At 39.7% G+C, this 16,439-nt stretch overlaps 5 protein-coding genes across 5 annotated transcripts; 2 read left to right on the top strand and 3 right to left on the bottom strand.

Annotated features, from left to right (window-relative positions):
• Window positions 1-327: 327 nt before the first annotated feature.
• On the top strand, window positions 328-5,576 carry LOC134176831 (thioredoxin-related transmembrane protein 2-like). Its single transcript, XM_062643501.1, has 8 exons — window positions 328-465; window positions 527-590; window positions 3,226-3,339; window positions 3,720-3,796; window positions 3,865-3,971; window positions 4,190-4,255; window positions 4,932-5,058; window positions 5,134-5,576. The coding sequence occupies exons 1-8, from the start codon at window positions 328-330 to the stop codon at window positions 5,218-5,220; spliced, it is 780 nt and encodes a 259-aa protein (XP_062499485.1). The 3' UTR covers window positions 5,221-5,576.
• On the bottom strand, window positions 3,692-12,747 carry LOC134184178 (progesterone-induced-blocking factor 1-like). The gene is made up of 15 exons (XM_062651804.1): window positions 12,520-12,747; window positions 12,323-12,456; window positions 11,674-11,964; window positions 11,396-11,521; window positions 10,874-10,972; window positions 10,651-10,816; window positions 9,720-9,870; window positions 9,574-9,664; window positions 9,062-9,164; window positions 8,866-8,996; window positions 8,725-8,809; window positions 6,150-6,272; window positions 5,995-6,088; window positions 3,887-3,931; window positions 3,692-3,804 (listed from the first exon to the last, which is right to left on the bottom strand). Exons 1-13 carry the CDS (start codon window positions 12,595-12,597, stop codon window positions 6,014-6,016), a joined length of 1,653 nt encoding a protein of 550 aa, XP_062507788.1. The 5' UTR covers window positions 12,598-12,747; the 3' UTR covers window positions 3,692-3,804; window positions 3,887-3,931; window positions 5,995-6,013.
• Window positions 12,603-13,164, bottom strand: LOC134176824 (progesterone-induced-blocking factor 1-like). The gene is made up of 2 exons (XM_062643491.1): window positions 12,660-13,164; window positions 12,603-12,607 (listed from the first exon to the last, which is right to left on the bottom strand). The coding sequence occupies exons 1-2, from the start codon at window positions 13,162-13,164 to the stop codon at window positions 12,603-12,605; spliced, it is 510 nt and encodes a 169-aa protein (XP_062499475.1).
• A 43-nt stretch (window positions 13,165-13,207) lies between these two features.
• On the top strand, window positions 13,208-14,378 carry LOC134191191 (RAC family serine/threonine-protein kinase homolog). The gene is made up of 3 exons (XM_062659778.1): window positions 13,208-13,299; window positions 13,370-13,465; window positions 13,544-14,378. Exons 2-3 carry the CDS (start codon window positions 13,426-13,428, stop codon window positions 13,855-13,857), a joined length of 354 nt encoding a protein of 117 aa, XP_062515762.1. The 5' UTR covers window positions 13,208-13,299; window positions 13,370-13,425; the 3' UTR covers window positions 13,858-14,378.
• A 145-nt stretch (window positions 14,379-14,523) lies between these two features.
• On the bottom strand, window positions 14,524-16,340 carry LOC134183628 (uncharacterized). The gene has a single exon (XM_062651214.1). The coding sequence runs from the start codon at window positions 16,309-16,311 to the stop codon at window positions 14,626-14,628; it is 1,686 nt and encodes a 561-aa protein (XP_062507198.1). The 5' UTR covers window positions 16,312-16,340; the 3' UTR covers window positions 14,524-14,625.
• Window positions 16,341-16,439: the final 99 nt, after the last annotated feature.

The raw sequence follows: 16,439 nt of genomic DNA, 5'->3' as shown, positions 1-16,439 counted from the left end.
TTCATCAGTTGATATCAACTGCACATAAATGAAAAGTGAAAAGCTTAAACCACGTGATCTATTTGAGGTAAGCGATCGTTTTGAAAACCAATCATTGAATGTACTGCATGATATACAATGCTGATACTAATGATGAATAGATCTGCCTCGAGCCTCCAGACCGAAAGTGCGCGCTAGAAAGTTAGTACTATACTGTACACGTATAGTACTAACTTTTAGTAGAATTTTGCTAAGTAAAAATTTCATTTGCAAAAACAGTTATACTTCATGTAGAATTCCCAAATTAATTAAAAGCAAAATTAAGTTGTGGTTTATATCAATGATGAAATGGCGGTTGTCTCGTGTGATGTTGTGAATGTCCACTATGTCGTTAACGGATTGGCTGCCTGCTCTTACTTTCTTTTCAGACTTGTACCAAGTCTTTGTCTTATAGTTTTCGCAGACCAGCGATGTGAACTAGACTCGGTAAATGATTGTGTTTCTGTAGTGCTCTACTTGTTGTCGTTACTAGATTTGCTTATTTTAGAGAGAAGTGGAGATTTTCGTTTTTCTTTGTTGTGTTGTGGTGTTGAAGGCCAGACGAATGATGGGTGAGTACAGTACAATGTACGTGTACGTCGCCGCTTGTAAGGCGCAGACGGTCTGGAACTACGAGGTAGTACCAACACACAGAGCCGTATAGCCTAGACAAGGTCTGTCAGTTCGGTAGAGCTTCTATAAAAGCAGCCGCATGGTGTAGCATAGTCCTAATAGGTAAGAAAGTGTTCACCCAAATTTTACAATTAATTAATTAACTAGTTGTATGGTATCCGTTTAGAGGCACCTCACGTTGGTGAGTAACACGTCTGACGGAGTTTTCTGACCGTCTATGGGATCCTGTCATATGGGAAGTAAACATGCAAACTTTCTAGTAGTTTAGATTAGGTCTCTAGGCCTGGTATAGGTAGTCGGCATTTTGCGATCGTGATCAAGACAATTGAAATGTACAGTCTAGGTATGCACCCAGTTCCGTTGTAACGACAGTGGTGTGGTATTTACTGACATAGACTATCAACAGTGTTAGATGCAGCACAGTGTAGTAAAGGATTGATTGTAGTATGGGACGTGTGAATAGTTGACTGTAGGTGGTATTCAGCTAATAAAAGGTGTTTCTTGGTTGTCAAGTACATACAATCCCTAGCTACAATACAAAAGGATGGGGCGACGGAACTTTAGAGGTTTTTCTTCGCTGCACGAATCGTTTCTATGCTGATCTGTTGTCGGACACGGAAACGATATATATATGGCGTGTATGTGTTGCCCTTTAAGGGAACTGCACTTTTTAGTGTGCTACAAACATCAATGTATATATATATATATATATATATATATATATATATATATATATATATATATAACTAAATGTTCCATATGGGACAAACAAAAACATACATGAAAGACAAGTATTATTACTGGATATGTCAAACAAGTGCACTACTGGTCCAAAGACGACAGAAATACATGATTTGTAAAGATTTATAGAGAGGAAAGTAGAAAGTGCGATGATGAGAAAACAAATCAGGAGTAGAGGACACTGTGGAAGCAGCACAGGCAGACGAATAGACACGATGCGCGCTGAGTGCTCAAAGAGCAGGGTGAAGGTGCGGCATACATCACACTCCTGAATGACCATGTTGTCCAGCAGGGAAGAGGAGAAAATAAAGACAAGGCGACATTTGAACAGGACGACAAAAAATTTCCAGGATGAATAGGATAGCAGGAACACCACAGACAGCCGAAGAAACCTGAAGAGCGCGAAATGCTGAAAGAGCAGGGTGTAGGTGCGGCAAACATCAGACTCTTGACCGACCATGTTGTCCAGCAGAGAAGTGACGAGAAGGAAGACAAGATGACACAAGAAGAAAGAGTAAGACAGCAGGAACATCACAGACCGCCGAAGAAACCTGAAGAGCGCGATATGCTCGAAGAGCGAGGTGAAGGTGCAGCAATCATCAGACTCTAGACTGACCATGTTGTCCAGCAGAGAAGTGACAAGAAGAAGGAAGACAAGAGATGACACAAGAAGAACGAATAAGACTATTTCCAACAACTGTGTCTCTACTAAACGTTCTAAAATTAGTCTAGCATTAAAAAGCCAAAGCTTGACAGAAAGCTTTCATAAAGAAACATTAGCGTTCTACTAACAGTTTGACAACGATGAAATGCCGTCTTTCTTGCTATTATCTTCAATATGCGCATGCTGTGAGGATGCCATAAACCAAGAGTCTCAACAACGAGTGGTTCAAATAAACTTCCAGTAGCCTTCACCATGTCTTCATGACGGCGGTCCTTCTCCAAAACTCCAGCTTCTGCTGCTGCTCCAGCGCGATTCGCTGCCTGTATTATATATATGAAGGCTGGAGAGAATTTCTCACTGAAACATCAAAGTACGTTGGCAAGCCACACTGGAAATTCGGGTGAAAAATGTCACCAGGTCTACTATTAGATGTAGTGTTACAACACTGCTCCCGTCGACATTGGGAGTCATCAACAAGGAGAGTGTGAAATCGTGTGTCACAAAGGGCATCGTGTCGTTTAATAACCAAGTTGGTTTTCTGATTGCACCCTAGGAGATGATCACCAAATTCGTCTAACGAGGATCCACAAAGACAAAGATCAGAATTAGGCGAAGAAAGGAAGATGCCAACACCAAGCCAGACTCATAATGCTATAATATACTCCCTGCTGGGCATGCCAAGACCTAGATTAGGATTAGGCAATGCCTGCAACCACGTCCCAGCATGTTGAGCTGAAATAGCATTCATCCTTGCATGATCACGAATGCTGGCTTCTTGCTTTAGGTCTGACCAAAGCTTGTTATATATATACCGAGAGCTCGAAGGATTGCCATATAGGACCACGCCCCTTTCCATTGTGCGACCCGAATTAGAAGCCTCACTACACTTGGCAATTAATGCCAGTAGAATATATCACAAACCTCTCAACAAATGTGCCATCGTAGCTATTGTCTACTTTAAAGCTTAATGCACCTTGTCTCTATCTACATGTACTAACAATTCTCTAGTTACTGTACACTGTGAATCAATTATTTTGCGGTTGTTCACATTTTTGTTTTATGTTGTCATGGCTTTGATGATGTTTAATTAACAAAAGCAGATGTGACTAGTGCTAGCTGGCACGTATAAGTGTGCTAGATTGTTAAATGTTTGGTGTGTTGTTTGGCAGGAGATTGGCGTACCTACTTGGACGTCCTCATCATATTTTCAAAGGCAGCCAACATTTTCTTGTTCGGTAGAGCTTCTATAAAAGCAGCCGCATGGTACAGCATAGTCTTAATAGGTAAGAAAGTGTCCACCCAAATTTGTAATTAATTAATTAATTAATGTACAAAATGCAGATAACATAAAGAGTGTGTACTTTCAATAAATACTAAGAAATTGCAGAGACATTGGACGAGTCGTAGTATCTTAAATGACCTTAGTTAACTTATTGGGTTGTATGAGGAGACCTTTTGTGGTCTAAGCAGCTGGCACAGTTTAGGTTTTCTTGTTGCAAATCGCATAATAAGTGCTAAACATGCTGTTTGATTACATTGCTCAGATACTTTATCATTTGATGTGTGTCTAAATCTAATAATGACTTTGAGGTGTGATGTCACGTGGCTCTAATTATTTAATAAACGTATGTACAAATTTTATGGTCTGATTTTGTTACTGTAGTTCTCTACTTGGCCTTTCCTGAGAAGCCACTCCCACCAAGCGAGAAAGTCAAGCAGCTCACTGATTCTTCCTTGAAGGTAGAGTGCTAACACAGTTTTACGATACATATAGTATTTTGTTTAATTAATTAGACTTTCAAATTTAGGAAGTCTTATCTACAAACTCACATGAAACATGGCTTGTCTTGTTTTATGCTCCCTGGGCTCCTCCATCTGTAAAGGCAACAAATGTTTTCTCCAAACTGGCAGATAAGTATGACTCAAACAGATACATAATAGGGAGTTTAATAATTAGTGCTCATGATACCAGTAACCTCATACTCACACACACACACACACACACACACACACACACACACACACACACACACACACACACACACACACACACACACACACACACACACACACACACACACACACACACACACACACACACACACACACACTTGTAGTTGGTTTGGCTTGTAGATATGTTACAGAATCTTTTCAGTTTGGAAGAATGGACATCAGTCGGTATCCTGCAGTATCTGACAGGTAAATTGCTGCTCATCATTACATGCAATCTAATAAATTACTGCAAGTATATACTGAAATGCTTGTTGCACAATCAACCTCATGAGCACCATAGACTAACAGTTATAGCAAGACAGGCGGATCCTGAAAGTAAATTAATGGTGCTGTCATGAATGTGGTGTAGATGACATCTCAGAGTTCTAGCAGGTATGTCCAAACGCAATATGATCAAGCATGTACTTGGAAGGCTTTTAGTAGCTAATGCACACATAATACAAAATTCACATCACAATGTACTCTGCAGACTCCAAGTGAATGGAACTGTGCACAATCATTGGTTAGCATATCTGAAGTTGTATGACTAAAATTTTTAGTTTATAAGCAAATGCAGTTTCCTCTGATGTGCTTTTTAGTAATTACAACCACAACCACTGCAAATGACATATTTGCTCTCATATTGTTTCAGCAAATATTGATTAGCATCAGTAAAGTGCAATTTATTTTTGGCTGAAAGCTGCCTTGTCAGTATGGCATTATTGCAAGGATGCTTTAGCTATGCTTGTTTCGTGATGCCAAAATGGCAGAAAAATGAAAGTTTTATTTACAGTATGCCAGGATCTGGTGTGTGTGTGTGTGTGTGTGTGTGTGTGTGTGTGTGTGTGTGTGTGTGGTTATTGCCAAACAACTCCTCCTTTAGATACAGCATAGATATGTCACACAGAACAAAGCAACTTCCAACAATCATTTTGTATGAAAATGGCAAAGAAACAGCACGACGACCAGCATTTTTCAAGAAGCAAGTGGAGACATTTCAATTCACTGAAGTAAGATAAACAATCGACATACTAGTCCATCACTAGTCATCCAATTGACAAGCATATACATGTTTGTTCCATTAGGATAATATCAGATATGGGTTTGCACTCAATGACGTTGTTGACAGAGCTAAAGTACGCTGGACACACGAGAATCGAAAGAATAAATAGAAGATTGGTAACCAGAATAAATGGTGAATAGTATGTACAAATCAAGAGACTACTAACAGACAATAGGTGAGTAAGTCCATGTGCAGATGACATTATTGTTTATATTCTTTACATGTACAACATCAACATCAAATCCAATTTAGTGTACTTGTCTCACACTGCCGGAATGCACCGAATGTTAACTGCACATGTGCACGTGCGTGCGTACACACACACACACACACACACACCGTCACATGTATGATACACAATCAATCCAAACACATACATCTCATCTGTTACTGTGTACATGTTGTGCAACTTCCATTTTAAGCGTCATGCTGGAGCAAAATTAAACTGTCCACAGCTGTCCATGTGATCCATTTAACATTATCAAAGCAATCACTCTCATTCCATGATTGTATGGATCACGTATCACATACTCATACTTCAGATCTCCAACAGTGTTCCCTTTTGATTGTTCTCTTTCAGTCAGCTTAAGTCTTGAGTGTAACTCTTTTCGTCATGCTTGCTAAGGTGTTGAGAGCTGACACTATGTCTTCACCACTCACCACTCTCTACCCTCAAGTCCATATAACTTGTGTAATACATGAATACAATGCAGACCATGCTACATGCTCTGAGTAATTCTCTATGTATGCAAGTGTACAATCATAAAGAGCAAACGATAGTTAGTTTGTTGACAGTTCTGTCGACGTTCGATGGCCACTTGCAATGACTTGTTCCACTAGTGGCCTAACGGTCTACAGATCTAAACATTCCATTTATACTCACATTGTAGAGACCTCTCTCCTCACCTTCCTTTCAATTTCACAGGTGCTGACATTTGTTTCAGTCTTCGATACCAGTCAGGAGGGTCCCGTCTTGACTAGACATCATAATTCTGCCACTTATTATTACAGTTTGGTACCAACTACCTATCACAATACCAAGACAGTCGGCGGTGGCATGTGCACTGCAGTACTAGATGCTCCATGAACGTCGGTAGTTCTGCTAGGGTAACTTCTTTGATTGTGTAAACCGCCAAGTAACTGTCTCATGACTGCCATTTCCTGCGAAATAAATGAAGTTACCCATGAGTGATGGAATTTATGGAGTTAACTAATTAAACTCAAACACAAATTGTGATGATGTACTTAGTATACATCTCTGGAAAAAATTATAAGACCACCCTTCAAATTTTGGGTTTAGGGTTACAAATGTACCACATTTTGTTGATACCAGGGCTATCACTGTCATTTATAACAGTTTGGTTCATATACTAAGATGCTGTAAGACATGCCTGTTTATATGCTTATATTAATCTGAAAATGTATCAACCAAAAATCTACCAAATTACATGACAATTTGTTAGAAGAAGATTTACTAAATAAATAAACATACAATAAGCAGTAAATAACAATAACCAACATTAACAGCAATATGCAACTACAAAAGTACGAAAAACACTCAATATTTTGTGGCAAAGCCCCTGTTTTTAATCACAGCCCGAATTCGACTTGGGATGCTTTCCACCAGCCTCTCACATTCATCTTGAGTGATCGTTTCCCACTCCAGGCGTAGAAAATCAAACAACTCTGCTTTGTTTGAAGGTTTGTGATTCTCCATTTTGCGTTTCATGGTATTCCACAGGTTTTCTATTGGGTTAATATCTGGAGATTGAGCTGGCCAAGTCAGGATCCTGATGTTCTTTTCTTCCATCCATGACTTTACAGACTTTGCTGTGTGGCATGGCGCATTGTCTTGTTGAAATATCCAGTCATCAGAGTTGGGGTATAACATCTGAGCTGATGGAAGTAGGTCTTCTTCGAGAACAACCCTGTACTTGGCTTGGTTCATGCGTCCTTCGCAGAGTCGGACTTTGCCAGTTCCTGACTTACTAAAACAACCCCATATCATCACCGATCCTCCGCCGTGTTTCACAGTTGGGGCAAGGCATTCTGGTCTATACGCTTCTCCTGACCTTCTACGAACCATCAAACGCCCTGGAGTGGGACAAAGCTGGAAATTGGATTCGTCAGAAAAGATTACTTTGCTCCAGTCATCAACAGTCCAATCCTTGTGGTCTTTTGCAAACTTGAGTCTTTGCTTTCTTTGTCTTTCATTAATGAACGGCTTCTTTCTTGCTCTGTGGGACTTCAGTCCTACTTGAAGGAGTCTGTTGCGAACAGTTCTGGCTGAACAGTTGACATTGCACCCAGATTTCCACTCTTTTTGGAGGTCACTTGAAGTCAGTCGTCTATTAGAGAGAGACTTTCGGATGAGGTAGCGGTCTTCCCTGGCACTAGAGAGACGTTTTCTGCCACGGCCTGGTTGCACTTCAGTTGCTCCAGTTGTTTTCTTTTTCTCCTTTGTCTGGTGAACAGCAGTTTTGGAAATCTTGAGTCTGGAAGCAACTTGTCGCTCGCTGTAGCCTTCCTTCAGCAGTACCAGGATAGCTGTCTTCGTTTTACAACTCAATTGCTTCTTCTTCGGCATGGTAGTATTAGTTAAAAATAGCATTTAACGTTACTCCATATATAGTACAGAAATGAAACTTAAATTGTGGGTTTTGCATAGCATGTAGTTATACTTAGTAAAACAATTTCAGACCGGGTAATGTCTCTGTAACTTCTTTTGCTAAAACGCTATTTTTATTGTTTTGTCTGCATTTCATTATCAAAAATGTAATGGTTAAATATTATAGATAATCATTATTGCTCAATCTGATTTGTCAAACCACTTACGTAGTCAAAATGCATCTGGTCTTATAATTTTTTCCAGAGATGTATAACTGTAGCATCACGTACTCACAATCTGTAATCTCGACTGTGTCTACTCATTTTAGTCATATGTCTCCCATGAACAATAACACATAACACACGTTATTTTATTGACCATCCCGAATAGTAACTTGCAGATCTGGTAAGTTTGAAATAATAGTGACCCATACTCGAATCCTAATGTATGTGCCTTAATTAATGTCGACTGGTATGTATGTAACACTATACAACATAGGATACTAATTAAATGAAGAAGCACTAAAGTGCTACACCCTCAGGCTGCTAGCTTAGGTTACAGAACAGCTGCTGCACACCTACTGATGAATGAAGAGCCTGAGAAGGGGGCTGAACACATTGACTGACAGGTAGGATTGTCAACATCTGGCATGCTAATTATTAACACCAGATATAACAATCAGCGCATGCGCTCCATTCTAATTGGTCTGTCCATCTACAGATACACTACTGTAACCCTAGCGCATGTGCACCTTAGGTTAATAACAGTAACCTGTGTGCTCAACTAATTAAAGCAACTCAGAATCTGAAAACAATAGCCCATTAGTTAATAGTTGAGAAAATCAATAGCTAAATATTTATGCATCTTTCACCTATGAGCAAACAGCCTGCTTATTAGCTGTACACTAGCTTGGCTGTGAATAATGGAAGAACATTGGATGAGTTTGCTAACACTTGATACTCTAGTGATATTCATTTCATGCTCACACAGTTACTGGCCTCTCACCTCTCTCTGACTAAGAAGTCTCTCCAAATCGGCAGACATCAAATTCTTTGATCTTACTAATTCACTTCGTTCTGCATTTAACCTCCTGCATAAACCTAACATTTATAAACTAATGATCTTATCACCAATCATGTTTCGCACCTGACTTCATTCTCCAAGCTCTCCATCTTTAGTCTCTGCACTTTGATCTGTTCATCTCGAGACTTCATACTTTCAATCAGATAAGAGTAAGGTTGTCTCGACTCATCCAAATGTTGTCGACTTTCTGCTAACTACAACAGTTTCAGATGGCACATACAAAGGAAAAACATTCAAGCCACATTCACTTAATTAAGACCTCATCTTGTAGTTGTTTGTAATCATCCTGTCCTTGTTCAACTTCCTGTCTAAGGCTTGTATTGTCTCTCTCTAATTGAAGAACTCGTTGCGCCAAATGAACACTAAAATTACAGTGTCCGTCACCGTCTTGCAACTGTTTGCAATACATGTTGAGGGCAGGGTTAAGGTCTGGCTACGCGAGACTAATCAATTGATAACATACTAGTACATCATGTATATCACTAACTAACTACTAACCTCACACAAATATTCACATATAATATTAGTGCCTTAATAATCACATAATTAGTCATAGTGTATTCATTATGAGAAGTAATCATTACAATTCTGTGTCTACATATCTCACCATCTTTTCATATCTCTCTGTCTGTTGAACAATGTCCACTGTACCCTTTGAACTACTGGTTATACTTTGCTTCATTAGCAAACATTTCTAATTAAAATGCTATATAATAAACCATGTATTTTCCCTCAACCAATAGCCAAGTGTGTTTCACTAGATCATCATACCTCTGCTGAAGCCGTCGTTTAGCTGTACTTGGTACATTAGCTCCATAGCCATAAGAGAATAGAACTCGTTCTGCCTCACCGTTATCAGATACTACACCATCGACAAGTCAAGCTACAATCATGTTAAATTGAAATTTCAGTTAAACCTTCAGCTGCCTGCATGACAACTTCATCGAGCTCTCTTTCCACCTTCTCATACGATCCAAGTTTCTCTGCACGTTGACAACACTCATTTTCTAATTCTGCAATATGTTTGTCTGATGATGACTGAAGAGTATAAAATTCACGTGTCAAAACCTACAAGCACAACATACCCTCAACACACACACACACACACACACACACACACACACACACACACACACACACACACACACACACACACACACACACACGATGGTAACAACTCAGCGTAATATCACAACCCTTATCTATGACAAATCCTTGACAAGACCATAACATAACAAAATAAGACATTATTTATCTAAAGAATTTCTCTTACCATAATTCATAACAATTCAATTTTAAGTAAGTTGAACACAGTGACATTCATTTCACAATGATTTTAGAATACCAAATCACCATTAACATGTTAGTGTCATCTCTGAATTGCAACAACATTCATCCAAACATCACAATGCAAACCAACACACAGAAAAATCTTCACATCATGACTACAACATAACATCTAGATCACACTTGTTGGTCTATTTGTTACAGTGCACATCAACACAAGCGGCATTTAGCATCACAAACACAACAAATACAAAGTGCATACTTATACACATGGAAATATGTTGCTTGACAATCTTCTCTAGAAGATCCTATACTATAGTGTAGAAAAAAATTTCAGCAAAAAGTCCTCCACTAGTAAGACTATCTGTATCACATACACTGTCGCTGCAACAAGAGTACAACTAACTACAATATCATAACATGACCTACAAGTTGTAGACAAACACTATGGGAAAACACACTAACGTATAATACTGTGTTGTGATGATTTACATAATCTGTATTACTGACAATAGACAGTTGCTGCATTTTGACTGCATGACTGGTTGGTTAGCTGTGTACCTCAAGCTTTTCTTTCAATTTGTCATTTTCCATACAAAGCTTCTTCAGATTTATTGACTGTTCTTCCAGTAACATTTGAGCCTTCTCTGTCTCAAAAGATTTCAGTCGAAGGTCGCTATGTAGCTCGCCAGTCTTACTGTCTAGCTGCAGCTGTAAATGACGCATTCTAGTAATAAACACGTCTGTAATGATTGGCATGGACACAAGCAACAAGTGTCCATACTGAAGACTCAACTGCTCCACTTTTGCTTGAGATTCATGCAGTGACTGAACTGCGTTCTCTTTTTCACTGACAGCCAAATCACGTGCTTCATGAAGACTCCTGTTGTAGATAAAGAGACGAAAGACATGTCTGTTCTTGACTTCTTAGATGCGACACTCTGCCAATATAAGTTAGTAATAGTCTGTCAACCATAATCTCTAGCCGTCTGTGCCGATCATGTCTATCCTGGTCTGTCTGCCTATCCTTCCAACCCTCAATCTTTATGTTCACATGTCTATTTGCTGCTCAATCAATCTATTGTTGGCATATGCACACCTGTCTGCTAGTCCCTGTCTTTCTATGTGTGAGAGAGAGTATATCTAAAAAGTTAATCTATTCAAACTGGGAATGTCATCATATAATGTCTCGATGAAACCATGGCTGCTGAGAAAAGGTTGTTTAGTTGTATTTTGCATGAGTTCATCTTTGACTTATTGATTATGTCACAGTAGCAGGCAAAAAGTAAACTCAAAAATATCCTACCTGTTCTCCCTTTCATACATGTCTTTCAGTGAAGTCCTGACCTGATCCAATTCCACAGCAGTCTGACTTCTAAGCTTTTGTATCTCGTCAGATAGTTTCCTCTCATACTCTGACTTTGATTGCTCTCTTCACAGATCAGCAACTCACCACCATGTCACAGAAAATTACACACACACACACACACACACACACACACACACACACACACACACACACACACACACACACACACACACACACACACACACACACACAGCTATAATATAGAGTAACATTACCTAGACACAACAAATTTCTCATATAAATCTTCTCGTGCTTTCTTGCTCTCCAACAGTTGTCCATTCAAAGAGTCAGCCCTCTCTTCAGCATGATGGCATCGACCTGTCAAATCCTGAACTTGTCTCGTCAAATATTCCTTATCTTGAGTTAGTAATGCCAAAGTTTGCTGCCTAGCAAGCAGTTCATGTTGAGCCGAATCTCTGTCCTTCTGGCAGTTGGTAAGTGAGGCCTCTATCAATGACTCAGAATGTCTCAAGTGTGCACATTCACGTTCAAGTTGATCTCGTTCACTATAGTTACATAAAGCGTCCATTTAATTAACACAACCACATAAGCTTTTCTCTTCATTACTAAAATCAAGAAAGTCATTAGAGTTTTGGGAAGCATTGCAAAGCCAAAGTTTGAAATGGAAGAGGCGTGGCTCTAGCTAAAAGATATTTTCTTGAGACTCTTCTATATGAAAATGCAATAACACAAAAAGTTGAAATGCTAACACTACAAAGTAGTTGTGTTATTGCATAATGCAGTGGGTTGCAAAGTCTAAGAAGAAACTTAGTCTGTGATTTTTACAGCTAATCAGATATTTATAAAGTACTTCACAATCAGTATTTATAAAACACATAATTTGATTCAATAAGTTTCATTCACCTTTTGACTCGATCAAAATTCGTCTGCTTATAATCTGCTTCTCGTATTTGGCTCTCCAGATGTACGACGTTGGTTTGATATCTCTCACATTCTCGTTGAACTTCGGACAAAGCAAACGCTTTCTCGTTCAACTCCTAAAACCACAACAAAAAGCCAACTTATCACTCTGACACTCGAAAACTAAACACACGACTGACACGACAACTGTTATCCAGCTCTCGTTCCCTCTCTTTCATTTGGGCATCAGTCTGTTCGAGACGATCTCTCAACTGCATACACTCTACTCTCAAAGGAGCACACAGACTATACACGTGAAGTTGCAGCTCTTCACTCAAACTCAGAGCAGACTGCTCTTTCCTACTCAATTCATCATATTCTTCTTCTGTCAATACCCACACACGACCTCGAAAATCTGCTCCTCGTTCCAATCCTTCCACTCGCTTCCTCTCCAGTTCACTTTGTTTTTCCTTCAGTGCTGCAATCTCTATCTGCGTTTTTTCCTGCAAACGTCGAGAATCTGTTCGGTGAGTTCGAATGGCGTTCTCGAGTTTCAACTGTAGCAACTGCTTAGCGTGCGTTGCGTCTGCAAGCTGCTCCTTCAGCTCATCTATTCGACTCGATTGTTCAGTTTTGAGGTTCTCAATCAGCAGACATTTCTGAGATATCTCTAGTCTCAACAACTGAACTGTGTGCAAAAGCTGACGTCTCTCCAGTTCGTCACGAGTAACATTTAGTTCGGCGCCGCTTGTTTCCAACTCACTTTCAGAATGAGTAATAGCCGACGTATTGTAAGACCGAGTCGTGGACAGTCCCGTCAACGTAGATTCAAACTCATCCGCCATTTAACGCACGTTAAATACACACCCGGATGTTTGCAACACGTGACAAGTGCGATTTTCTCAGAAAACGCTGCTTGAAGTAATCTTCTTAATCATATACACTCCAGTTTATTAAAGCATACTACTAGACTGCCTACAGTAAGCAGAAATACGTTAATAAATAGTATTTTTAATAGAAATATTGGGCATGCGCAATTTGTCTCGTTAGATAAAAAAAAAATCGAGGAAGCTGTTGGCGTCCTTTCTCGTCATTCACTGTTCGTTATGACCTCGATTATAAAAGAAGGATGGATGACAAAAGAAGGTATGCGATTGTTGATAATTTTGATGTCACTTCTCACATACAAACCGTTACTATCACCTTCCCGTCTATTTGTATTAGGAGCTGTACGCAAGTCGTGGCGTCGTCGCTGGTTTATTCTCTACGACAGTCGTATTCTCAGTTACTACGCTAACGAACGCCTTCTAAGCTCGCCGAAAGGAACTGTTGACATGGCAATTGCAACTGCCGTCGTTCCAAAGCATCTGGCTGGCTCTACCGGCTGGCCTGGCTCCGCTGGCGAAGAGAGATCGTTCGGAATAGTAACTCCTGAGCGCACGTTTCGCGTTTTTACTGATACTGAGTCTGAGAGTCGCGAGTGGAGAAAGGTGCTGGAAGACATGATCAACAGAGTAGAGTCTGATAGTGATTCATAGCATGCACTGCTGCGCGTGCAATGCGACCTTTGCACGTTTGAGATTGGGTATAGAGTGGTGAACCGTCTGTACGTTATGGAGACTTGGACATGCAGTCGATTGGTACTGTGTGAAATCCTGAATTTATGAAATTGCATGTACGTACGTTTGTAGTTGTAGCAGTAAATGATACAGCAGACCTCGTAGAGTACACTTAGAACTACATCGCAGTCTAGTCTTTTGTTGTATCGTAAAGTTTCACAGATATTTGTTTGAATTTGGAAAATACACAATACATCAGATGAATGTACAGTAGTTGTACATGCATGCTCGTTGCTTGGGCAATTATGTGGGGAAACTGGACTGGACATAAATGTGTGTGACATCTTTTATTGAATGGAATAAAGATTAATTAAACTACGCTCGGCAATGAACTAATATTTCAGCTTGAGGAATTTGGGATTGGGATAAATAATAATTTACAAGTTTGACAGCTAGCGGTGTTGTTGGTAATGTGACTTTAATTAACTGTAATATCTTACTTTACAAATTGTGTGTGTGCGTGCGCGTGTGTGTGCGTGCATGTGTGTGTGTGTGTGTGTGTGTGTGTGTGTGTGTGTGTGTGTGTGTGTGTGTGTGTGTGTGTGTGATTGGTTAATAAACACAAGCAACAAAACACCGACTGCACAAAGCTCTAGATGTTGTATTTTGCTAAACTGAAGTGACACACTTCAACATCAACTTCACACTTCAACATTAATTAATTTAACTAAAAGTTAAAAACTATAACTATGTTTTCAATGCAATATGACTGTGAATATCAAATATTCTGAATAACGTAAAGAAAGAATGTATGCGAAAGAAAACAATCACTGGGAACAGTAAGAGTCTAACCCACAACCAAGTTTGCTTTCCATAGAATTGTTTATCGATTTTTCTGTAGTTTTCTGACAGATATTGATTGTATATGCTATCTTCACCTATAGACTCCAAAGTGATTGTTGCCAGTAACCACATACCAAGATTGAAAGCAGCCAAAACAATGGCAAGGTGACAAGGACTAAATACCTTCAACCAGCCAGCCAGATTCCTTGGGTCTCTGTGTAATGCTTTAGAGATCAGAGTGGACTGGACAATTGCTTGAATAATTGATAAAATACTTTCAACCAGAAGTAGGCATGCACTATCATGATATTCAGTTTTGTTAATCATTGAAATACTGGAAATGATGTGTAGAATTGCGATACACAGCGATCCCATGATGGCAACGTACAGAAGGACTTCATCCAACCCTGGACCATTTCCTTTCTGAGCTGGGTTACCATGAAGAATGACATGACCAACAATGCAGATACCAGTCATAATGACGATTACAGTCAATTTAAATATATGAAACACCATAGATGGGTTGCTTTCTTTATCGAGAAAGTGGAAAAGAATGACCATAAAGATAAAACTACAAAATACAATCAGTGCTACAACAACAGCTCCTGCAGCTTTCTTGATCTTTTCAGGTGTAGACAACTCACTTTCACCTTCACTCTGACTCTTTGATTTCAATTTCATAGTTCTATACTGAGTAGAAGAAACTTGTGCCAATTCATGCTGACTAAGTGCAATAGGTTCCTGCTCATGTCCTTCTAACCACAGCTCTGCCAACATGGCTATTGCTGTAAGAGCAAACTCAAGCATGAAGGGATTCAAGAAAATGCTGGAATTTTTATACATGTTGACAATATCATTAGTATATTTGTCTTCATCACTTTTATGGGCATCTCCAGATCCATTAGGACTCAAAATGTCCAGTTTGCTTTCAAAGAACACTCTGAGATAGAGAATTGCATTAGTGACTACTGTGTGGAAAATGATGATTCCATTTAGTAAGTGTCGTTTGAACAACGTCTGTCTCCTATTGCAATGAATAAAAAAAGCCTGCAAGATGATGTAGAAGATAGTGACTAGAAGATAGACCCGACCACTGTTGTATGTTTCATTATTGAAAAAGAGCAGCAACCGGAAAATATTACGAAAAGTCCCGCCCAGTACAAAGAAGAAAAGGCCATAGATGAGGTAAGCTCCAATGTGTGGCTTCCTCTGTTCTTTTTCCTTTGAACTCCATTGACTGCGAAAGTGCAAACCAAGGACACCAATCATCCACGATATGGAGACCAACATACTTAACACATCAAAAATCTCGGCGGATTGGAACTCTAGCAACGCCGTCTCATTCCTTTGGAGGGATGATGGCTGAAACTGCTTGAGCATAAGAAACCTGTCTGCTTCGAAGCAAATTCCAAGAGCGAGTATCAGAAGAGAGCTGACTGCAATCCAGCCAGTCATTTCAGCTGAAAAGTTCTTCATAGACGACGACTTCGAATTCCTTGCAGCCTTGGCCACCTCGATGGAAGCCCTTGTGCCTTTGAGCAGGGGCTGAACGAAGCCCGCAGCTGCTGACTCTTGTTGAAGAGATTCCATCGGGCCAACACATGTACTAGCAGTCAGTAAAGCAGCTGTATGATATGGTACAGTATATCTAGATACATAGATTCCAGACAAATGCGTGGGTGAGTTGCGCAATGCGTCATGCGACAGGAAACAACAAA

This window comes from Corticium candelabrum, chromosome 1 (assembly GCF_963422355.1).
Source record: "Corticium candelabrum chromosome 1, ooCorCand1.1, whole genome shotgun sequence".
Lineage (NCBI taxonomy): Eukaryota > Metazoa > Porifera > Homoscleromorpha > Homosclerophorida > Plakinidae > Corticium > Corticium candelabrum.
This window is presented reverse-complemented; position numbering and strand designations above follow the sequence as displayed.